The sequence below is a fragment of the Amblyomma maculatum genome, chromosome 9 (genome assembly GCF_055883805.1).
Source record: "Amblyomma maculatum isolate TAMU_Amacu chromosome 9, ASM5588380v1, whole genome shotgun sequence".
Lineage (NCBI taxonomy): Eukaryota > Metazoa > Arthropoda > Arachnida > Ixodida > Ixodidae > Amblyomma > Amblyomma maculatum.
This window is the reverse complement of record NC_139352.1, coordinates 822,284-847,382: the sequence shown is the minus strand read 5'-3', so window position 1 is coordinate 847,382 and position 25,099 is coordinate 822,284. Positions and strand designations below refer to the sequence as shown.

The following is a 25,099-nucleotide window of genomic DNA, read 5'->3' as shown; positions in this document are numbered from 1 at the left end:
TCGGATCCGCCTCAATAGCAGATGGATTCCCAAGTTACACGATAATGAATGGAGGATTAAGAGGAGATTTTTTCTTAACGCATGTTTACAAAAAAAAAAAGAAAAAAAAAAGCCGCTACACGTTAGCAAAACGGCCGTTTACATTTTCTTTTTGCTGGCTCTGCGTCGTTAGTGTAAGAAATTTGTGATAACCATGCCGCCAAAGGTATCCGGACTGGTCACATGGCGAAACAGTTGGGCGGAAGCCCCTTTGTTCCCGGTATGCCAGATATCTTGAAGATGGCGCCCGCGTCAGGCTGGCTCTGCAGCTGTTCGCGGTTGAGCCCGATGAAGCCCGAAGTTACGAACAGATCCTCGTAGCGCGGGCCGCCGAAACACAGTGACGTCACCAGCTGCGTGGGCATCCTCACCTTCTGCACCAGGGTGCCTGGAAGAGGTACGAAGGTAGCTGTACACTTCCAGCCTGTCTGTATACATGCTGCTGGCACTTCATTCAAGAGGCGTGGCATGAAAAGAGCTCGTGCTTTGAGCCTGCCTGTATGCGGTTTTGACAAACACTTTTAAAGGGCAGCTCTTAAGCTCCCGCTCCTGGACGGCGGCCAGGGAGACCACCCTGTCACATTTGTTGGCCCTGAGTAGCCTCGAACGCGAGGTTCTGCTCAGCCTTCCACAACTCGCCACAGTCTTCGGGAACACAGACCTCTCTGATGGTCTGATTAATTGCAGCGCTGAGATCCTGAGGAATTCATTAAATCTATCACATCCTACTCTTTAAGGGGAAGCTTATGTATGCCCGAGATGCTGCAAGCATTGCAAGTTATTGCAAGCATTACGAACGGCACTGCTGTGGCACCTGGAGAGGGAGGTGGGCAATGGCGGAAGAAGGGAAGGTGGAAGTGTTAAGCTGGAAATCTGACTGAAGGGTAGGCGGCAGCGGTGGGCGCTGTTAGTAAAACAGTCACACGGATCCCAGCTACCAGTTTCCAGCTGCCAACTTGTCAACTTTCAGATGGAAAGGTGACATATGGATTGTTAAGATGGCTGGGTAAAAGAGGGACTTCACATATGTCAAGGTGAGAGTAACGAATTCGCAAGTATCGGAGTAAATGGACGAGGACGTAAATCGGGAACGGGAGCCGCAGCGAATGCTTTCTCATATTGCTCTATTCTAAGGCGGGGCATAAGATGTGTGCAAATTATCCGCGGTGAAATTTGCTTCCACAAAAGAGAAGCGCTGCCACGCCGCTCACGTGCCATTCGAGGCGAGCTCGTCGAAACATGGCGGCGCCTCTGGTAGGTGTCACGAAAGCGCCACCTTCAAAACAATCAAGAACTGGAGAAGGATTGAGTGCCAGTTTACGTATGGTTATGCGCAACAGTATAGAGTAGGCTAGCCGCACATATATAGAAACTTCTCTTTCAAATTCTTTACATTAGCATTTTGCAAAGCTAAAATACATGTAGAGTGCTATACTCGCACTTTACATTGCCGAGTAATTTAATCGTCGGCCATTTATTTTTGTTCTGAAATACCGCGATTGAGCCCCAAATAACTTGATGTTCGAAGAACTTAGGAGGGCGTGTTTTTAGTTCAAAAGCCCCAATTTGGTAACTTAACAACAAAAATGACACGTCACCACAACCGGGGCTTAATCAGACTTTGCGCGGGATGCCTAATAAAACAACGCCTCGTATGCATCAGCGTTTTTTCCAGTCACTGTGTGACTCGCGTCGTCTTCACCTGCGTTACCGGCGCTACAGTGAACTATAATATACACTGCAGTGGCACGGCCGCTCGATGGAAGCGCACTAGGTGTGGCCTGCTGCGTCGCCCGAAACCGGCGGGAGGCGCCTACTTCCCGTCGCCGCCGTCGCGGCGCCAGCGCTCGGGGACAGCCGCGCGCGGAGAGCTGCGCCTTGAGTGAGGCTTCGGCGTTGTAGGAGCCTGTTATTTTAAAGATATAAGAGCTCCGCTTCATACAATTTGGCAACACGAATTCGTATATACTGTCATGTGTTAGTGTGGGCATGTCAGCCCTTAGCGCTAGCTCGGCAAGGATGTATACTAGAGTGTACCCCGAAAAACTTAATGTGATGGTGGTTCAAGGCCACTTGAGTTAAGTGCTCGCATTACCGTGATATTGCATTCAGATCAAGTTGTTTGTCAAATGAAAATGTCACCCGGCTGTAAACAATTCGAAGCTGTTCAGCTGCCATGGTAGCCTAATGCATAACCACTTAAATGACTATGTCGCGAATTCCGTATGTCATTTTCATATTGTTTACTCATTCCTGCATACAGCTTTTATACACACACTGATGTCAACCTGCTCGAAACTGCTAGCGCTATCCAATAAAAAAACATTCCTACTGTGAGCAACCTCTGTGAAATATCGACAGGTAACCAAACTTTCTATCTCATACTGACAAATGTTACGGTGAAAATATGAAGGTGTTTATTAGGTAAAATTTGGATGATAACCTGGTATATTCGACTTAGTTGGAGACTAAACTTTGTACGTGAGAACTCTATCCGTCATGATTCCCGCATTTTGCATGACCGGTCAAAGTAAGCGCGTTTCATAGGGCCGGTCTGTCTCAAGGTGCTACGTATATGCGCAGAAAGTTTTTATTACTATTTTATTGGCTGCTCGCAAACCCACATAATTTTGGTGGTTAGTAATTTTCAATGGAAGAACGCGCATCGAGTGTTCCTGTTGTGAAACTAATTCTTACCTGCGATCACAAGAATGTTCATGCTTATGCTTCAGAGCGCAACTGCAGGAGATTCAGTGAGCAGCCGAGTACGCTTATTAAATGGCCACACACAAAAAAAGGAAGAAAATTACCATTCGCAGACGGAAAACCTTTCTTGAGAGAGGTTTATGTCATAGCCATAAACGTCGCTCCACTGTTGAGTTGACATTTCCAGCCCAGCTCGCTATCAGTGGGTGCAGCAACTTAACGATATCTTGCATATCTCCTCAGCATGGGCACAATCATTGTTTTCATAGATTAGCTATGAAAACAGTGAGAAAACAATGCTTGCTACTTCGCCGGACCTCTTCAGACTTCATTATCCTGTTAATGAAGGCGCTCGTAAGCTGACAAAGCTTGATTTCTTCCTTTGCGGGGTACTTCAAGCCTCCATTGTCCTTGGTTTTCATTAACTTGTAACTGGTCCAGTTGTCTCATATTTCCTACAACAGGCTCTTGCACGACTGACATGCCGCCTCAAAACCATTATCAAATAAATTAAGCATAAATTAAGCAACAACTTGGTAGTGATAAACAAAACTTGGGGTTCTTAAGTCTCCTTGCGGAGCCTCGTTAACGTACCCGCACATTGCTACCTGATTATTCACCGTATCCCTTAATTACTTCCTCTGTCGCATTTCATTATAATACAGCCTTAAGCCACCGCATTATATGAAATAGCACCCTACACATAAGTATATAAAGCACCTCTTTACTGAAGCTGTACGAACGTGCCCTATAGGAGTATAGTGTGCCTGACTTGGGATCTAAGTGTCCCACTTTCAATTCCCATTTCACCCTTTCATCTTATTGATTTTCTCTGGATTGGCAGCTCCTGCCACATTGAACATGTCATGTGTTCTCATTGAGCCAAAGGTGTCTGGCCACATCACCAGCAAAAGTGCCTCTTGCCAGAGAGGTATTTTTCCAACTTTCCACCGACAGAGCGTGCGCCGGATTTTCTGTGGAACGGGGCTTTTCAGTTTATCGCATCGGCTCTAACAGTCTCAAGAGTATAAACAAATGTATGCACAGGCTACATTGCTTGCAAGGCTACTCAGACTAGCGGCAAAATTTAGAACAAATTGTATGCTTATATGAAAAAAAAAAGCCACCGTACCTTTTTTTGATATGTCCTCGCAACATAACCTGCGAGAAAAGCTTCTGGTGCTACCTCATCGTGTTCATCTACTTCACACATCGTTAAAAATCCTAGTTCACTGGCCAGCTCCCTGGTAACTAAACAGGTTAAACAACATGACGGGAACGCAGGAAAAGATGACGACACCACAAGCGCAGTCGTGCCGTCTTCTCCTGTGTTCCCGTTACGTTGTTTGCGCTGTTAACCTATAATTAATCACCAACGAGTCCAATCTGCTGCCCCTTGTAGCAAATTCAACGGCAGCTGGTAGGGGATTATGCTTCAGCATCTGTACTTTTTAACCTCAGCGCCGCTTTCATTCTAGAGGAAGCGAGTGCATTTCCACTCCTCGCTGCTGCCTTTGCCTGAAGCGAGCTCAACAGATAAAACTAGAGGGTCTCTTAGATGTCTCTTAAGCGGAGGACGGCAAAAGGCTACCCTTCTATCGTTTGCCTCTCATCGGTTGCCACAGTTGCAGTCATTTCAACTCGTCGTTTGATATATTGGTCGTTTCCCACTCATGATGAGTCTGCCTGCGTAGTCATTGTAGTCCTTACCACTCATAACTAAGCAGGTTACTTATTTAGAGTCAGTAGTGGTCATTACAAGTCGTCGTTTGACATATTGGTCCTTTCGTAGTCAGTAGTAATTTATTTATTTATTTATTATTTATTTATCTTGAACATACAGCAGGCTGAGCGCCCAAGCAGGAGTGGCATACATTTACATAAAATTCAAAAAAGCACGAAAGCACAATTATAACTGCACATAAAATATAAGCACAACAACGGCCAGTTGAAGCGGTTATTACTGCACATAAAATATTGTAGCGTGTGCAACAGCAGCCGCTAGGCGGCTGCTCATCGACAGTCTCGTGCGCGGACTCGAAGAAGTGGCCCCGTGGCGTTCGAGAAGAAGCTGAAGTTAGCTGCCGTCTCTCGGTGCTCCGAATCTGCTCTTCTGCGCCTGCTAGCTGCTCAACCCCCCGTTAAAACCCAACCTTCTGGTTACGGGCCTAAACGGCTACGTGACAATATAAGCACAACAGGAAGAAAAAAAAACTCACACAATCAACACCGACACCCAAGAACTGACAGGAGGCAATATTTCATAAGTCATTACATACTTAAGTCAAGCATATCTAAAGACTGGAGGGAAGAAGCAGGCAAACTATTCCAATCTGCAATTGTATTAGGGAAAAAGGAGAATTTGTATAAGTTAGTCCTTGCAAAGTGAGGGGCTAAAGAGAGGGCATGAGAGTGGTGTGTCTGCCTAGTGGTAAGAGGGCAAACGTAAGGGCTAGGATCAAGTGCAAGTTTGTTATTAGGTAAAAGAAATAAAAATTTAAGACGGAGGAATTTTCTTCTAGCTTGGAGAGTGACAATACCAATTTCTGTCATTAATTCAGATATCGAATCGGTGCGACTGTATTTGGAATAAATAAAACGCACTGCCAGTCTCTGAATTTTTTTCAAGAGCACTTATATTGCACATCGTATGGGGGTCCCACACTGTGCAAGCATATTCAATCCTAGGCCTTATAAGTGTTGTGTGTGCGAGAAGCTTAACATGAGCGGGAGCATCCTTAAGCTTGTGTCTGATCAGGCAAAGTTTGCGAAAGGCTGAAGAGGAGATGTTAAGAATATGTGTTCCAGCTGAGGCCGTTATTTAGTGTAACGCCGAGATGTTTATATTCCTTCACTTCGGTTAAACTGCGGTCCTGGACAGAGTATGTGTACTGAAGCGGGTATTTTTTCCTTGTAATGCGAAGCAAGACAGATTTTTCTGAGTTTAGGAGCATGCCCCACTCCTGGCACCCTTGTAATATATTAATTAGCTCGACATTAAGTGCGTGCTGGTCTGCGGGTACTACAATTTCATTAAAGATAACGCAGTCATCGGCGTAGAGACGAATTTTCACGGGATCGTGGATCACATTAACTATATCGTTGCAAAATATCAGGAAGAGGAGTGGCCCGAGAACACTACCTTGCGGAACACCGGAAGAGACTGGAAGACAGTCAGAGTCTGAACCATTTATATGTACGATCTGAGAACGGTTGGTTAATTAGGCGGAGATTCAGGCAATGAGGAAACTGGGAAGTTCAAGCTCCTTTAATTTGAAAATAAGTTTGTCATGCGGAATACTATCAAAAGCTTTGCTGAAGTCCAAACATATAGTGTCTATTTGTCCACCTCTGTCGAGGACAGAAGCGAAAAAATGAACAACTGTTGTTAACTGTGTTGTGATTGAAAACCCCTTTCTGAAACCATGCTGGAATGAAGGTAGAATATTGCGGTTATTTAGGAAGTCAGGAAGTCATAGATGTGAATACTCACTATGTGTTCAAGCATTTTGCATGTAGATGATACCAAGGAAATAGGGCGGTAATCAGATACTGAGAGTGGGTTGCCTTTTTTAAACACAGGCACTACGCGCGCTATCTTACAGTCACCTGAAAGAGAGGACGATTTGATTGAAAGCTCAAAGATTAATACAATGTACGTTGCTAATTGCTCTGCATAGCGTCGGAGAAATGCATTTGGAATACCATCAGGTCCTGGGGATGATTTTACTTTCAACCTTAACATCATATTAACAATGCCCTCATATGAAATAATGTTAGTGTCAAGAGTACCACAAGGTGTGTTAACAAAGGGTGCAGATATGGAAAAGACACTGCTAAAGTGGCGGTTGAAATGTGATGCAATAGCTTAAGGATCTGTTATTAAGGTATCTTCATGTGAAATGTACTCAGTAGGTTTCTTCCGCTCACTAACAAAGTTCCAAAATTTATCAGGATCTGATTTGATAAAATTAGGCAAGGTAGTGTTAAAATAAAAATGTTTGGCTGACTGAAAGGCATTTGAAAGCGCGCGACGAATTTGGATAAAGTCATGTGAAGCTGTACGGTTATTTCTTGCCCGCTTCGCTTTCCTTTTTAAATGTATTATATCCCTAGTCATCCATAGATTACGTTTAGCAGTCTTTTTTACTTTGTTAGGAACGTAGCTGTCAAGACAAAAGAAGCATACATTTTTAAACTTGTTCCATAACGCATTAATCTCATTACCAGAGAAGTTTTCGAGGTGAGAATCTAGGTAATCTATTATGCTTACGTCATCGGCATGACTGTAATCTTTCACAGTTTTTAGCATAGAAGCGTGATTAGGTCGAGTACCATGTAAGGAAGAAGTGACTGAAACAATCTGGTGATCAGAAATCCCCGGATCAACTAAAACATTGTAGTTATTTATAAGACGGGGACTAAAAACAAGATCAAGAACCGAGTATGAAGAAGCAGTAACACGTGTTGGTTCTTGCACAACTTGGAGTAGATTGTGGTAAAACATGATATCAAAGATAATACCAGAAGAGCCGTCAGAAACGAAGCCCGATTGTAAGCGACTACAATGAATATCGGGAAGATTAAAATCTCCGGCCACGATAAGTTTCTGGTTGCTGAATTTTTCCATTTGCGTTTTAAGTTGAAAAAAAAATCGGGCGTCGAATCTGGCGGTCTGTACACTGCAAACAGTACAAAAACATGTCCGAATAGGCTGATTCTTAGGCACAGAGTTTCAATGCATGAAAGTTTCTGCGAAATAGTGACTTCAATATCGGTTTTCACAATAACAGCTACGCCACCTCCCCTAGTCTCCCTATCCATGCGGTATATCTTATAGCTGGGTGGGATTAGAAGGTCATCGTTTATTGTACTGCTAAGCCATATCTCGGAAATGACAACTACATGCGGGTTGTAAAAAAGAAGCACAGATTCAAGCTGAACAGTCTTGTGTACGATGCTGCGGGCGTTAAAATTAAGTAGTCTGATGCATGTTGCATAGGAAAGTCATGGAGCAAGTAGGGGTAAGTTTTTTTTGCTTTTTCTTAATTAGCTTGCGGTCGTTCTGCACGTCATCGCATACAAACAGATCGCCGTCAATGCGCAGTTTGTCATGAATGAGAGTAACTTTTTTTCCATTGTCCCTATCCAATTTTGAGCTCTCCCATAACAGTTTTCGCGTTTTCAGCGTCTTATGACTGTAATCATTCTGAACACAAATGTCCGTTCCTTTGAGTTTGCTGGCGGTTTTGAAGACTGCCATCTTTTCATTGTAGCCCTGGAAGAAAACTATTACGGGTCTTTTGTCGCTCCCCTTGCCAATTTTTTGAATTCTACCAACGGATTCACATTTCACACCTAGTTTATCGCTAAATACTTCGCCAGTGACTTTGCGTTTTAGGATTTCTTCTGATTCATCCGGTTCTTATTTAACACCATGGACAACTACATTAGAACGCCTGCCCCTGTCTTCAAGATCTGTGAGCTTACGCGTTTGGAAAGTGAATGTACTTTCGCACATTCTAAGAAGATTGTCAAGCTCATCGAGTTTTTCTGTTTTAGCTTTAAAGTCAGATATGTGGCTCTCAATTTCTTGAAAGCGAACTTTAATGTCTTCAATCATGGTCTCAGTTTTTGCCCTCAATGTCTTAACTTCTGCATGCAATTTCAGTTGTCCATCAAGAATTTTCTGCAGTAATTCAGCATTGGTCGGTCCCGGGTTTAGTTCAACGTCTCCACAGACAAGAAGCTTAAGGACAAGATAACAATCATATTCAATTTTGCAGCACTGGCCTGGGAACGGCAGAACCACCAAAGCACGAGAGTCGCTTTTACAGTAGGAACTAACCTGCATAAGGTAGAAAAGTGGCTTGGTAAGCATCGTATCTCAAAATAACCGCTTGAGGGGCTAGTTGGCGCTGCATAGTATTCAGAAATGTGGCGCAGCAATCACAAACACAAGCGAAGAGACACAACACACGCATGTGTTGTGTCTCTTCTCTTGTGTTTGTGTTTATTGCGCCACATTTCTGAATACAATGGTAAGCATCGTGCTCGCGGCAGGTCCGCCGTGCCCACGAAACTGGAAGCAATGCAGCGATTCTTTTATACGCGAAGGTGTTGATGACGTCACAGTTGCTGGGAATGTAGGCGGCAGCAGCAGATGTGGGATGTCATGCTCCAGTTCTGATTGCGATGCAGTTGAGTTGATAGCGACGGGCTGGCATACGTGCAGGAAGCCATCACTAGAGAGTGCGCCATACAGCGACGGGAAGCTGGTGATGCAGAGTGCGAGACCCTGCATAAGGTAGAAAGGTGGCTTGGTAAGCATCGTGCTTGCGGCAGGTCCGCCGTGCCCACTGAACTGGAAGCAGTGCAGCAATTCTTTTAAACGCGAAGGTGTTGATGGCGTCATAGTTGCTGGGAATGTAGGCGGCAGCAGCAGATGTGGGATGTCATGCTCCAGTTCTGATTGCGATGCAGTTGAGTTGATAGCGACGGGCTGGCACACGTGCAGGAAGCCATTACTAGATAGTGCGCCATACAGCGACGGGAAGCTGGTGATGAAGAGTGCAAGACTCTGCATAAGGTAGAAAGGTGGCTTGGTAAGCATCGTGCTCGCGGCAGGTCTGCCGTGCCCACTGATGAGTCATGCCTAGCTATTATAGTCATTACCACACACCGCTAAGCATTTTTACTCATTTCTAATCAGTTGCGGTCATTACATGTCGTAGTTTGATATACTGGTCATTACAAATGATTTCAGTTATTATTAATCATTATTACTCGTAGTATTAGTCATTACCTCCATCAATGTTTATTTATAACTTTTATTGATTACCTATCACCATCAATCATTTTCATTCTTAATTTTCCCCTTGCATGTCCGCTTTTTGCGACTGACACACCAGCGCACAGCTGCGACACACAGATTACAGGCATAGCTTCTGCGCACAGATTTTCACTCCATTAGCCGGAAGATGAGCCCCCCAGGTTGGAAGGCGTCCCACATGTTACTGGGGATGAACAAAGGGCGATTCCTAGTAGCTCCAGGACGAATGAAGCGGCTGGGCTAAAGCCAAAAGGACGCTCAGTTGTGGATGTGTCGGGAAGCGACCGGAAAGTCCGATGTTGCAAGGAGATATATCACATAGCAACATGGAATGTAAGATCTATGACGCAAGGTAAACTGGATATCGTCAAGCGAGAAATGGACAGATTGAACATTGATATCTTGGGTATCAGCGAGCTCAAGTGGACCGGAATGGGAGAATTTAACTCCGGCGACCATTATGTCTTTTATTGTGGGCACGAATCCAAGAGAAGGAATGGGGTCGCTCTCATAGTAAACAGAAGAATGGGCAAAGCAGTGCTAGGGTACAACCCCAAAAACGACCGAATGATTTCACTTCGGATCCAAGGTCACCCTTTCAACATAACAGTTATCTAAGTCTATGCACCGACCACTGCTGCTGAAGAAGCTGACGTTGAGAGATTTTATGCGGACCTACAATGCCTTTTAGACCGCACCCCATCATCAGACGTCGTTTTTCTCATAGGAGACTGGAATGCTAAGGTCGGGAGTGAAGAAATATCCGGAATTACAGGCAAGTTCGGTCTTGGTGAGCCAAATGAAGCTGGACAGAGGCTAGTAGAGTTCTGTCAAGAAAACAACCTGACCATAGCGAATACTCATTTTCAACAGCACAAGAGGCGCCTGTACACATGGATTTCACCGGACGGTCTGTACAGGAATCAGATCGATTATATTATTTGCCGGCAGAGATGGAGAAGCGCTATACAAGCAGTAAAAACAAGGCCTGGGGCCGATTGTGGCACCGATCATCAGCTTCTTGTTGCCAAAATTAAGCTTCGATTGAGGAAAACGCAGAAAACTAGAAGGCCTTTCAGGTATGATCTGGATCAGATTCCATTAGAATATGCTGTGGAAGTGAGGAATCGATTTCAAGAATTAGATCTAGAAGACAAAGAGCCCGAAGAGATGTGGACTGATGTTCGTGATATAATACAAGAAGTTGCTACTAAGGTAGTTCCAAAGCAAAACAAATGCAAAAAAGCAAACTGGTTATCTGAAGAGGCTTTGCAAATAGCTGAGGAAAGGAGGATGGCAAAAGGTATGGGGGAAAGAGAAAGATACAAGGTTCTCAATGCGGATTTTCAGAAAATAGCAAGGAGAGATAAGAATGCCTTCCTGAACATACAGTGTCAAGCAGTTGAGGACAAGAGCCAATTAAGGAACACAAGAGCTCTGTATAAGACAATCAAAGATATCAATGGAAGCTTCTGTGCTAAGCTGGGCGTGATAAAGGACAAACGAGGCAAGGACCTCACTGAAGCCTCAGAGATAAAGAAGAGGTGGCAGGAATACACAGAAGAACTGTACAAGAAGGACCCGGATGTGCAAACCCAACATAGGACGGTTGTGATTGCTGATCTCCAGCCGGGCATCCTGAAGAGTGAAGTTGAATGGGCCTTAGCCAGCCTTGCTAAGAACAAAGCTAGCGGAATTGATGGTATTCCAGCTGAGTTGCTTCAAAACCTCAACCACGACGCTGTTAACACACTGCATACATTATGTCAAAAGATTTGGACAACCCTGCAGTGGCCACAGGATTGGAGGAGGTCAGTTTACATCCCCATTCCAAAGAAAGGCAGTGCCAAAGATTGTTCCAACTACCACACGATCGCGCTTATTTCGCATGCTAGCAAGGTGATGTTAAAAATCCTGCAAGGTAGGCTGCAGCAGTATGTGGATCGGGAGCTTCCGGACGTGCAAGCTGGGTTTCGCAAGGGCAGAGGAACTAGAGACCAAATTGCCAACCTTCGCTGGATCATGGAAAAAGCAAGAGAGTTCCAGAAACCCATTTACTTCTGCTTTATTGATTATGCGAAAGCGTTTGACTGCGTAGATCACAGCAGATTGTGGCAAGCTCTCCAAGAGATGGGAGTTGCAATTCACCTCATCTGTCTCCTCAGGAACCTGTATGAAGGGCAAGAGGCCACAGTCAGAACTGGGCATGGTCTTACTGATTGGTTTCCGATTGAGAAAGGGGTGAGGCAAGGCTGCATACTGTCGCCCTGCCTATTTAACCTATACGCAGAGTGCATCATGAGGAAGGCCGGTCTGGACGAGTCTTCAGCTGGAGTGAAGATTGCTGGAAAAACGTATCAACAACCTTAGATATGCGGATGATACCACTTTAATGGCAGAAAGTGAAGTGGAACTCAAGAGACTTCTGATGCGCGTACAAGAAGAGAGGGAGAAGTTTGGGCTTAAACTGAACATTAAAAAGACGAAGATCATGGCGTCTTGCCCTATCAAGTCCTGGAGCATCAATGGACAAGAAGTGGAAGCTGTGACAGATTTTCTGTTCTTGGGCGCCAAGATTACCTCGGAAGGAGACTGCAGCCATGAAATTAGGAGACGCCTGCTTCTGGGAAAGAGAGCAATGGTTAGCCTTGACCGCCTAGTAAAGAGCAGAGACATTAGTCTGCCAACCAAGATCCGTATAACCCGTGCTATGGTCTTTCCAGTTGTGATGTATGGATGCGAGAGTTGGACTGCGAAAAAGGCTGACCGCCGAAGAATTGACGCGTTTGAATTGTGGTGCTGGCGAAGACTCTTAAGAGTTCCTTGGACTGCCAGAAGATCAAATCAGTCGATATTGTCGACCATGAACCCTGACTGCTCATTGGAGGGTCAAATTCTAAAGTTAAAACTCAGCTACTTTGGTCATCTGATGAGAAGAGAGGAGTCGCTGGAGAAAGATTTGATGTTGGGAAAGGTTGAGGGTCGCCGGAGAAGGGGTAGGCAGCGAACGCGATGGTTAGATGGCATTCTCGAGGCATTGCAGATGAAGCTATGTGATGTTAAGAAGATAGTGAGAGACCGGAAAGCGTGGCGTGACATGGTCCATAGGGTCACGAAGAGTCGGACACGACTGAACGCCTGAACTGAACTGAGTCTAGAACGGCTTTCGCCTTAAAAAACAAACGTTTCCCGTCTCAACGTTAACGTGCTTGCACACGTGCACACAAAAAAGTTTGCGTTGACCACGCATATGCAAGGCGAACGCGTCCAGAAAAAAAGCATTCCTCGGCGACGTGTCCCCGAACAGTGGCGCCCTCACCAGAAATAGCGGGCGCAACTGTAAACTCCCCAAGGACACCGCTTGCCCATTGACGGCGGCGCGACGCAGCAGGCCGCACCTAGTGCGCTTCCATCGAGAGGGCCGTGGCAGTGGACAGAAGTGATTTCTTATGGGGCGCCTATCCTCGAAAACAACGAACGAAGCGGCGGTGCTGCTGCAGTGTAGGTTACTCTTGAACACGTTTATACGGTCGCTATGGCGATTCTGAGTTCGTCTGCAAAGAGAATCAATCGGTAACGTGAGTTGCGGCGCCTGCCTTGCACATAAAACGACGAAGTATTTCTTTTTGGCTGCGCAGCCCATATTCTGAGTGCTTTTAGTTAAAAATGGCAACCGCCCAAGCGCAATTGTAATGCAGCACTTTAGGTCACACGATTATCATCATCATCATCATCGCAGATATTTGCACATGTCAAAAAAGTGTGTAAGGCAGCTTATGTAATATGCCTATGTAATTCTTAAAGGGTCACTGAAAGCAATAAATGTGGCCTCTATAGCTATCCTTTTTTAATGCTGGTGGATAGACAGAAGGGAAAATGCCACATACCTGACGATGCCGCAAGCACGTTTACACTCCCGGAGACTGGCCCGTAATGAACGGATGGCCAAAAGGTTTATATTTTCACTAAAATACTCGCTTCCCTCTTTACCACTTCAACTACATATTAGCCTCGAGGGTAATCAATAACCAAAAGGGCCAGTAGCAATTCTGCGGAGAGCTTCTCCTATTAGCATGGTAGTCGCTACGAGCTGCTGAAGATATGATGCAAATCGAGAGGAGATTATATGCAATTCTTTTCTTATAGCAAGGCATAAACGACATGTCACTGGGCTTGAAGTGATAGTGGTTTGTGTGGTCTTAACGTAAGTGGCTCAGGCTATGGGAGACGCCGTAGTGGAAGACTCCGGAAATGCTGACCACTTGGGGTTCTTTAACGTGCATTGACATGGCGCAGCACACGGCGCTTTGCGTTTCGGCTCCTTGGAAAAGCTGCCGCCGAGGCCGGGATTCGATCACAAGTCCTTGGGTGCAGCACTTGAGCGCCCTAAGCAGCTAGGCGGCGGCGGGTTACGCTTCAGGTGAATTGCACATACAGCAACTGAATAATGCTCGCACATTACCAGTGACAGGATCAATTTTGACGACGTGGCCGCCGTTATAGCACGCGACCCACAGCTTGTCTGTCTGGTCGATGGTGATTCCGTCCGGTTGGGCGAGGTCCGAGAAGTTGGGGTGAGTGAAGTCTGTCACCACCTTCTGGTTGGCTGCGGCGAATGCGGGGATGTTAGCACGGAAACTCTGCTGGCTGGCATTGCTTTCTTTGAGATTTAGGTTGCCTTCGAAAATCACCCTAAGTGGTGAGGAACATGGATTTCATTCTACCGTATGCGTCACTCCTACATGCAATGAACCTGTCCTCTTGGGCACAAAAGTACAGCAGCGATCAGTACGATTTGCAACACTTTAGTGGCTATATGTTATCCTGGTTTGCGCTTTATAGCAAATTAATGGGTCATTCTTGTTTCGTTTTACGGTTTCAACATCTCAGAGCTACACAGGTTATGAGGGACTACGAGGCTCCTTAAATATCGACCACCTGGTGTTCTTTAACGTGCACTGACATCGCACATTACATGGCCGCCTTGCTTTTCGCCCTTGATGAAAAGTGGCCGGGATTTGATCCCGTGATCTTGGGTTCAGCACTCGAGCGCCCTAACCACTGAGCCTCCGCTGCAGGGACCAAGCACCATTCTGTGCTCTATCAAGCATGCAAGCACACTGCATAGAACTTTGCAGCAGCGATCGACCTGCGTACTTCGTGGCGTCAGCTCGTACCACTTGATGCGTGTTACGGGTCATCCTGAGTGCAATTACAAGCAAAAAAGGGGCTTGAAGGGACTTTAGGTTATTTATGGTAATATTATAATGCTCCTAATGCATAATGCGACTGTGGTTTATAGAGTTGACCTTTGTGAGTTTTCGAGTAAAATTTAGACCTCTGGGGAGTCTCTAATTTAGAGAAGATATTTAAAAATTGCTTCGCGCAACCGACCACGTGTCCTGAGCCACCCCCCAGACTTGAACTAGAAACTGAGCTGTTTGGGTGCTTCCTCTTAGTGGGCGCACCCAAGTAATGCGGGTTTGACGGGGCGTGATGCGGCGCAGTCGTGACCTGTTTTATTTCTTCTTGCATGTTAAGAGGCAGAGGAAGAGAGTTACCAATATCTTCGACATTGGTGAATCTAGCTAAAGATTTTTGCGCTGCTCAGACGAATGCTGAAATACCGATCGTCCGTGCATCTTTCCTAGCCTTTCATGGTCCCTTTAATGGTCCCTTTAATGACATTCAATTGCTATCTTCCAGTGTTTTTACTCTTACATGTCTGTTGCTGTAGTTGCCGCTTCGCTAATGATAAAACAATTAGCAAAGTTTCCGCATCACTGAAATACATGCTGTCGTCACAACGGCATGCATGTCCTAGCTCGATCGCATTCGCATACAGTGAAGTATAGGCCCACTCACTAATGTCGCCATGGGTGAGGTCAAAGTCGTAGACGTACAGCTTGCCGGGCACGGAATCAACGAAGAACATCTTTCTGTTGTCGGCTGTCCAGGCGATGCCATTGGGCAGAGTGATGCGCTCGATGTGTTTGCGTATGTGCTTCTTCTCGATACTGTACATTGAGCCCTGCTCGAGCTCCACGTTCATGGGCTTTTTGTCGATCGCCATGGTACCTGCGGTTTGCGAGATGTCTCCACCTCAGAACCACGGACCACCCTTTTCAAGAGTTATAAGCCAGTTTGCTGCGCATTTAGAGGAGGTCTTCAAGAAGGTATCAAGAGGCGACAAGGAAAGTTCTCACAGTCCATGGGGCCGAAACACCAGATAATAGTTACGAGTCGCACTATAAATCCCAGCAGCAAATTCAGTAAACTGAACTTTTGAAGATTGCGTTACATTCTAAGCTATACAAATCGATGCACAATGTGAGCTAATATCAGGTGCGGTTCTAGGAAGGAAAATGCAGTCCATGGCTGTGCGAGGCGCGGTTGTGAAACCCAGCACAGGTATATAGCACGCTACCGATTTTACTCCTTTAAATTAAATGCGACTTAGGTGCGTGAGTCGAGCCACTTTGTTAAAGCATCGTGTATCTTCATTAATCTTGGCTGACGGGATTAAATCTGGGTTAAAGTTAGGGTGATTAATTTTATGAATTTGGGGCCAATTCAAAAGCATACGCTCTTGCGACCCCGCTTAACCAATAATGAGGAACACATTTCGTTATATCCCTCTCACTTCATATCCGAGTTTTCTTTAACGAAGTTTAGATGCATAATCGGCGCTTATCACGTACGCCGCTTCCGTCTCTGCAACTATATTGTCTCAGTGCCCTCAAGTGGACTCAACGAACTTGCGGACGTACGCGTCTCACACATCGTCATTCTCAAAAGGGGATAGATAGGGTACGTCTGTTTTGTGAACTCGCAAATTGAGTTTGGGGTTGGCATCAACAAATTACATAACTTGCGGTTCACAGTTGTCAGCCATTAATGGCTTGGCATGCTCGTGTTTTTGTTAACAGCCATTCCCCGTCAGATAAAAGAAAATTGATAGCGGAGTAGGGATTTTTGGTAACAACTGTGATTTCAGACGTAGCATTCACAAAGGCCGCCATTTTTTAAATTGTTTTTTTAGGTTAACATGATAGTTCTCCTATAGTTTGATGCTATACGTAAACAAAATCTCACACTTCCCATGTCTACAGCTCACCCTCCAGCATACGTGCATCAGTACCTCAATGCACCCTTTCTGGAGGGTGCGAGTTAGACACGAGGATTGTGCGATTTTGTTTATAGTCACTCATCGAGTAAAGCGGTTGACACCGTTTTGGGAGTGAAAACCACGCTGCATCGATCGTGCTCGCGGGGGACTTGCCCGTCCAGAGGCGTCCGGCGGCATCGCACTTTGCGTCGTTGAGTCGGGTGCCTGAATTGTCAGTCTCCACCATGGCGACCAGTTCCTCATGGCGCTTCTTCATATCAGTCAGCTTGACGTAGTGCTTGTGACCAATGACGATCTTGTGGTGGTGGTTCGCCAGTGGAATCGCGAACGGGATTGTGCCCTCTGGCGCAGAAGAATAGCGGATGGAGGAAAAACACGCGGGCGTCATCAGTATGGGAGGCTAGAAATCTCCGCCTTTTACATCGTACAGAGCGTGTTCGGAATTGCTAGGCGAGACCTAACGTGCATTGCGGGGGACCCTTGCGCAGGCACCGTGAATTTGCAATGGAAGAGAGAGGGCAATAAAGAGGATGTCTGCTACACAGCCTTACGTCGTGGCTAAAATACACTGTTACTGCTCCTACTGCAGACGTCTTTATTCGCAGATAAAAGAGACAGAAAAATTTACATGTATAACGCAGTACGCTCGGTGGAAGCTGTCCTGCGGCTGCCTTTCCTTGCCGTTGCCCAAGTCCTGCACGTTTTCTAGTAACCTTGACGGGACACTGATCACGTGATGAATGCTGACAGCTCTCGGTGTAAAATTACTCAACACAGCCCTCAGAGTATGGCGAGTATTCGACACGAGCTGGCTTCCCAAATGACTAACTCACGCACGCACGATTGCTACTGCCGCTGAACAAGCACAAACAGCTGTAGTAGCCTATAGATGATTTGACGCACGGCCCTGAGGAAGCACTATGGTCTGGATTAATCGATCAAGGGCTTTCCAGTGGGTAGATTACAGAGTGCAATTGACCCAGGCGGCAGGTTTGTACATGCGTATCTAGTTGTCTTTTTAGCTCACTAATATGCGATCATCATGGCGGAACAAAAATTGAGCTTCTGGCTCGTTGGTTGTCGTAGCAACTGTGCAGTGGCGTCGTGAGGGGGGTGCGTAGGGTGCGGTCCACACGCTCGGGGGGGGGGGGGGGGGGGGGCAGCAGTTAGAGGGGGGAAGGAGCGGTGGGCGAAATAAATTTTGTGTAAAGACGCGAAAAGGCCCGCATTGGTGGAGACACTGAATGACAATTGTGATCTCGTAGAACGAATTATTCTGTGGTGAGGAACGCTTGAAAACACATTCCTCAGTTAATGCTAGTGACTCCATGCCATTTTAACGCTGGACCGGGCCTGTGTACGTGCGTGTAAGCTGGACAAACCAGCATTAACCTGAGACCCATCGGAAACCCTGCGCGGAAGCGTGTTAGACGACACCCGTCGGCGGCTGCGCAGCCGCATCGCCTCTTCTTTTTTATGTGCACCTCACTCTGCTTTCCCAAGCTAGGACCGCTGGCAGCATCTCTCCAGCAGTCTTTTGTCTTTTGTCTTGTTCATTTATCACCTACACCTTTCTCGCTCCTCGGCACATTCACACATCCGCCTCACACATTCAAACGCCGAAAGGCACGGAATGCCTGCTGCTCAAGGGATGGCAAGTCTGATCACTACGCGCTGACTAGAAAAAAAATGAGATGGAGGGCACCTGTGGTGTTCGGTACTTAACGAAGTCAATGCTGCGTTTCTGTATTTACAGAAAAAAGGACTATCCCTTTACAAAGTAGTAGCAAAGTTGGAGGCCCTAAAGCTTTTTCTCAAAGAGGAACGCGGTCGCCTAGTGTAAAATGCTGTTTGAGCAGGCGCTCATAAAATGCAATTAATTTGGAATTGCAGTTGAGAGGCGCGTCAGGTGAAGGAAGAAGATGGAAGGTGAACAAGCCAGAGATTCGGGACTTTCGTTGCAGGAAGAAAATAAGAGAGCGATGCTCAAGTGCATTGATAGATTTTATGCCGAGCTCTGCACATGATTCAAAAGCGATTCGATAAGTGGCAACTCCGTTTGGCCCTGTTGAAGTATTCAACTGAGGAAGAGCTCAGTTTCTATTCCGAAATTTACCGAATTCTATGACGGACTGTCTGACACCGCTCTACTTATCGAAATTCCTAGGATGAGGAGACACCTCAAAGCAGCCGGCATCACCCTCGAAGTCGCCAACAGTTGGGCAGCATTGGACGGAGTGGGATTTTGTAGACGCCCTTCCCACCCTGTCATTAGGGCTGTACCTATTTCTCACAATATGTGTGTCTGTGGCATCCTGTTAGAGAGGTTTTTCTAAGCTGAAACTAATAGAAAACTACTTGAGATCTACAACGGGTCAGTCTAGGCTATCAGATCTGGCAATATTATTGATTGAAAGCTCAGCTGGCAAAAAGCCCCGATTTTGATCAAGTGACCAGCAGCTTTGCAGTCCTGAAAGCCATGAAAGCAAAATTTTGATTTGAGTTTCGACTTTCTTTACACTCCGTGAATATCTGCTTTTAATGTAACCGTGATGTTTTTGTTTTTTTTTTTTTTGTTACAACTTACATGAATAAAAGTGGTTTTTAAGTGCTCGTATGATCGGAGGACCGGGACCTAGCTATAGGACTTCACCGCAAGGCGTTGAGGAAGGCAGACGAATGGAGGAGTTCTTAGGAGAAGAGCAAACTGAAGATTTATTTTACATATTTACAATCCAAACCTGCAAGCGCGTGAGAGGGAGCGAGGTAGCTCTTAATGAACTAAGAGCACAGGTGAGTCGCACTGAAGCAGCCCTCGTAGGCTGCTTAAATCACTTTTCAGTCCAACTGTGGAACCCGCAGCTTCCCAAAGCGTCCAATGGGCGCTGAGCCGCTTCTTTTGGCTCCGTCCATGGCTTCTATGCCTCCGCCCAACTGTTCTACTAGCACCTCATGCACAAGCGCGCACACATACACACACCTCCTCGCACTTGAACAGGAAATGCTGTAGACCACTGCAGAGCAGGCAGGCCGTCACCGTTGTTCCCTATGAAGCGGCGATGTCCCACCTGGTTTCAGCCATCTTCAATGGCGCCGGTCAGGCGATGGTACACACATCCTATAAGCAGCACAATGCCTGGTCTTAATGGCCATCGAGCGGCACGTGCAGCAACTCCTTTGAATTCACCGCCGCCTCTCTAAGATCAATTAAGGAAGCAATCTTCTGCGGGGTGCAGCTGCTCCATTTCACCCCGCTGACCCGGTCCATTGTCCAGAAGTTTCCGGTCACAAAACGTAGTCTTGCTGCAACGGCGCCGGTCAGGCGATAGGGCACCCATCTCCCCGCCGCCAAACTGGAGCCTGAAAGAACTACACCCTAGTCCGAGCCAGTATGTCTTAATGATCACGTGTTGACACAAGCAGCATCTTTGAGTCAACTTAAGAACGGCTAAGGAAGCCATCCCCCGCTGCTGGGTCACAACACGACGCCGTGCCGCGGCTCCTGGTTCGCCCCGCCACCATGGTCCATTGTTCAGAAGAGGGGTGTCAGAGATCAAAGGACGCTCGTTTCGGTTGCCGACAAAAGCGCTTGACTTCAATTTACTTGTAGAAGACGCGCCTTTCCATGTCGGGAAGATAAGAATCCGTACTCCTTTGTCCTGATGGCCCCCGTCAACACGCCTCGGCCCTCTGTCGCATTCTCGAAAAAACACATCCGGCTCTCCAGCGGCGCTCTCCGAATGCGCGGACTCTCCGGGACGATTTATGGCCGATTGCTCGGGCATAACAGCTCGACCACCGCTGAGGAGACGCAACGAAGTGGTTGCAGCCGATGGGTGCACCCCGAATGTGCGTCGCTATCCGAGTCCAAGGGGCAAAGTCGTCCGCCAGGGTATTCTGCATAGCTTGTCATGGCCCTCAAATTGGAGCATTAGTGGTAAAATCTGCACCGAGCCCCCACCTCATCTATGCAGCACACAGCCATCTTCTGAGATATGCCAGGCGCTAAGTCGCAGCAAAATTGCTGCACACAAATTACAAAACAAAAAAAAAAGTAGAGAATTGAAAACGGCTGCCCAGCCGTCGCTACGAAAGCACATGGGCCGATAAGTGGCACGACGAACCTGGTTTGTATGCTGAATTTTGATTGTCACATTGCATTCTTAATTTTTTTCAGCTCTTTGGCTTTCATTCCCCAAAAGAAAACCGTTCCCAGTTTACACAAGAGAGGAAACAATGCAGCTTAGTCCATGCCCAAATGAAAACAACTAAACAAACTCTGCACAAAACCATTCGCTTTTCAACTTCCCTAGCTGAGCCCATTTCCGTTCAAACCTCCGGCAGCGCGTCAACTTGGGCGCTGGGTGCCTATGACCCCTATCGATGGAGGGCGGTCAGTCGATTCAACGGCAATCCGTGCCAATTGCCTCAACAGATTTGTTCGGCTATACAGATAAGCCTGACTTGCGCTCCACCCTTCGTTCTCGCGCTGCTGTCTACCTGACGATCCTTTCATTTTCCCCAGTAGCGTTCTCTCACCGTAGGCACTCTTTCGGCAATGCTCCACATTAAAGCGAGTCGCGCGCACGAAGCCACCCTCAAGTCCAAGCACTTCTGCGCTACGCTCCTCCGCCAGTGCAAACTGCACACAAGTTCTGCCCGTTAGCTTGTCATCCTGGCACAGCGGTGCACCTTCGCTGTTTGCTCAATTTGCGCCTTCGCTCATATGTACCTCATTATCCCCCAATGGAGAACTGACATGTTGCTCATTCTGGGCCTCTTCGCATTCCGTCGCACTCTCATCATGTGAATTGCTAACTCCTTCTGCGCCCGCGCTGCCTGCATGAGCTGATAAGGTGACTGCCCCGGCCATGACTGCATCTACGCCTTTTTTTGTCGTAAGGGCCGGCAGTTAGTGCGGCCCCAACTCCAAAGTTAGCGGTGTTTTCCCTCAGCAGCTCAGCACGCTCATCTTGAGCTACGAATGCCTCTGCACCTGACGCTACGCTGTCCATCGCATCACAGGTTATCTCAGGGTCAACACTTCCATTCGGGTAGGCAGTGTGGTCTGCTAACCCATTAACCACTGCCTCCTCTGTTTCCACCACTGCATCCCTGCCGACACTCGATCTTTCCAGCCGCGGTCTGCCTCTCCTGTTCTCTGGCTTTCCTCGACATACTTCGCGATGCGCTCTCCTCTCTCCGAACGCACCAATCGTACCGTGTCGGTCGCCGTTTTCTCTGCAGCAATAGTTTCTCGATTTAGCATCGCGGAATCTAGCACAGAACCCCTGCTCTGCAGTACAAGGGTCAACACAGTTTCCGCCGCCACATCTCGGGGCCGGGCTATGGGTGCCACTCTGTCATGTTCAGTTTCGCCGGTGACCTGATCCTGATAGTACCCACTGTGCTCTTCCGCCCCCGTCTGCTCCGCTACAGCAGCCCTGTAACTCTGCTCTGCTGCAGTTGATCCGCGGTTTTCCCTCGCGAGGTCTAGCAAAGGGTTCGCGCGCGGCGGTACAATGGTCAACACAGTTTCCGCCGGCGCATCTCGCGGCCTCGCGCTGGGTGCCACCCCTGTCAGTTTCAGTTTCGCCGGTGGCCTGATCCTGATCGTACCCACTGTGTTCTTCCGCCCCCGTCTGCTGCGCCACAGCGGCAATGTAACTCTGATCTGCCTCAGTAGCTTCGCGGTATACTTTGGCGAGGTCTAGCAAAGAATTCCAGCGGCGCTCTCCGAAGGCGCGGACTCTCCGGGACGATTTATGGCCGATTGCTCGGGCATAACAGTGCTCAAACATTTTGTAAAAGTAGAACCTATGTTATACGAATCTCGCGGCGTCCCGAAAGAATTCCTATTACCCGAACGAAATCATCAAAATGAAAGAGAATAAGTTTAATCATGAGAAAGACAGTTGCGCAGAGCTGCTTACGTCCGAGAAAGTTTATTACGGTCGCGCGGTCACGGCCCGCCACTCGCGGTGCACACAGTGCGACAGGCAATCGCGACGTCGGCGTCGTTCGCGCCACGTGCCTCCGCGGACTTCTCGCGGTGCGCACAGCACTACTAGAGTTACTATATAGGCTTAGCACGACAAAAGATGGCGACGCGCTGGCCGAGCGGCGCCGCAGAGTGCTCGCGAAGCGTACAGCGCGAAGTCTACGATGTGCGGACCACGCATCACCGCAAACTTGCTCGTGATGCGTACATACAGCGCGGCTGGCGATCGCGTAGTGCTCAAGGTTGCGGTCGCAGCTCGCGCGTTCGAGTTCGTAGTGGCGCGGGAGCGTGACCGGAACATCCGAAATTTTGCTCCGGCCGGGGAATTTCGTGAATTCGTATCCTCCCAAAATCCGTATCAACCGAATTCGTATCACCGAAATTTTACTGATATCGGTCAGTTCTTGATTGTACTTTCGCTTTTCACTCTTTACGCGAATGTCCGCTTAAAAAAGAACCGTGATAATTTTGTTATAATTTACATGAAGAAAACTGGCCTTAAGTGTTCACATTTTCGGTTGGTTCTTGATTCTTTAACGAATGCGCTCGAGGGATACGTGTAAGCGTTTTATATTTTGTTATGCGGCAGACATAATTCTTTGCTCCTTGTGACTTTTGCAAGTGTCGTGTTTCCTGGCATGTCCATTAAAGGTCCTGATTAACGGATTGTCTGTTCTATCACTTCATTGTTTGCTGTGTGTTCAAGTTGTCCTTGAGTTATAGATTTGCCTCTCTAGTTCTCACTTGTCATTCCTGTGCATATATCTGCGGGTGTGATAACGTGCATAGTCTGTCATTGTTTGTATTCGCCATTCTTTTCCTCTGAGCCATTGTTACCGGCATAAGTGCAGTTGATTATTGAACGTTGGAAACTTATTCTTACGCTGAATTCGTGTAACCAGCGTAACAAGCACTACCCCAAGGCGGACACAGGAAGGCGCTTTTATACGGGTTATCACGTTTTCTTCGCTGATTCTTTTTGATAGTCTCTAAATATAAATGTGAAGTTGCATTGCTACTCCGTTATAGTCATTGTACCATCTACCACTTCACGTCCTTGTTATATTTGTGCGCATACAGCTTGATTCGCACGCTTAATGTTTACAAATTGCGTAGTTAAGAGACCACTTTGTTCTTATGGTCTGATACTGGGCAATCACCTGCCTTAAGCCTCTTGCTCAGTGATTTTTCTCGCAACTTACACGTGCTAATGTTTCTGCCTTTTTCGGATATATGTGCTTTTGATGTGATGTTTTACTGCATTATCAGTCGGGGGGCACGGTCACTGCGTATAAGTGCTAAAAAGAAAAAAAAATGTCACTCGCACTGTGTGATTTGGGGCAAAGCGAATCTTACTTCAACACAAACCGTGAGCACAGAGTAGGTAGAAAGGAAGTTGCGATTCGGCGCTTAAATCGCGGTGACAGAGGAGAGGGGGAGGGGTGGGGGGGGGGGGGGGGTGCAACGCCGCGCATCCCTACCGGGTGCGGGTACCCTAGCGACGCCACTGCAACTGTGCCACCGAACCGAGTAGGTCAACGCTATGCACAACAGATATCCTTGTGGCGAGTCCCCTCCTCCGTATCGCCTCTGGAGCGTCAATTGCTCGTACGGCATCACTAACGGACAGTGAGGCGCCAGATTTCTCACCTTTAATGTCAAAATTGCGATACAACTGTTATTCGTGCAGCGTTAGAATACGTAGTGACAAAGTTTCGCTATCCATTTAGCATCCATCTTCTAGACAAGTCGGAAGCTTGTTTCGGAGAGGAATTCGAATTGACGACAAGACGTTCAACACGCTGTCACACTCTGTGCCAGTCTCTCAATGCTAGACCGCATGCCAAACTGTCTTTTGCGGAACGCTGCATGAGCAATACGGCAATTGAAAATGAAGGAAATGTGCTCATACACATACGTTGTAAAAATAAAGAAGTCATGCGCACACTCACCGAAGTGTATGGTGTCGATATCCTCGTGAGTCTCTGGGTCGAGCCGACTCACGCACCCGGCATAGCAGTCCACGTATAGCAGAGCCTGTGCCCTCTCGTCCCAGTGCGGCCCCTCGCCGAGCTGGCAGCGCCGCTTGGACGCCACACGAACTCGCAGGCCCGGCATCATTCAGATTCTCACTGCCGGCTCCGATGCACAGCTACCGGGCGCGTCCCTGTCGGTAGATTGGGCGCGGCTCTCTCGACTCTGTCCTGGGTGAGCCTCAGTCGCGAAGGTTAGTGACGACTGCTAGGGAGGGCCTTGGCTGGGTCGACGCGACCCATGCAAATTTCTCAGGAGGGCCGCCTGGTTTCAACGACGAGTGGACATATGGCGGGGCTGGTACGGCTTGGTGCAGCGCGCGCTTGGAGCGCAAAGCACGGTGTTATCTTCCTTTTCT

General features: G+C 47.4%; 1 protein-coding gene across 1 annotated transcript; it reads right to left on the bottom strand.

Annotated features, from left to right (window-relative positions):
- Positions 1 to 218: 218 nt before the first annotated feature.
- On the bottom strand, positions 219 to 24,825 carry LOC146178081 (regucalcin-like). Its single transcript, XM_084579695.1, has 5 exons — positions 24,660 to 24,825; positions 16,860 to 17,048; positions 15,443 to 15,655; positions 14,040 to 14,183; positions 219 to 427 (listed from the first exon to the last, which is right to left on the bottom strand). Exons 1-5 carry the CDS (start codon positions 24,823 to 24,825, stop codon positions 219 to 221), a joined length of 921 nt encoding a protein of 306 aa, XP_084435821.1.
- Positions 24,826 to 25,099: the final 274 nt, after the last annotated feature.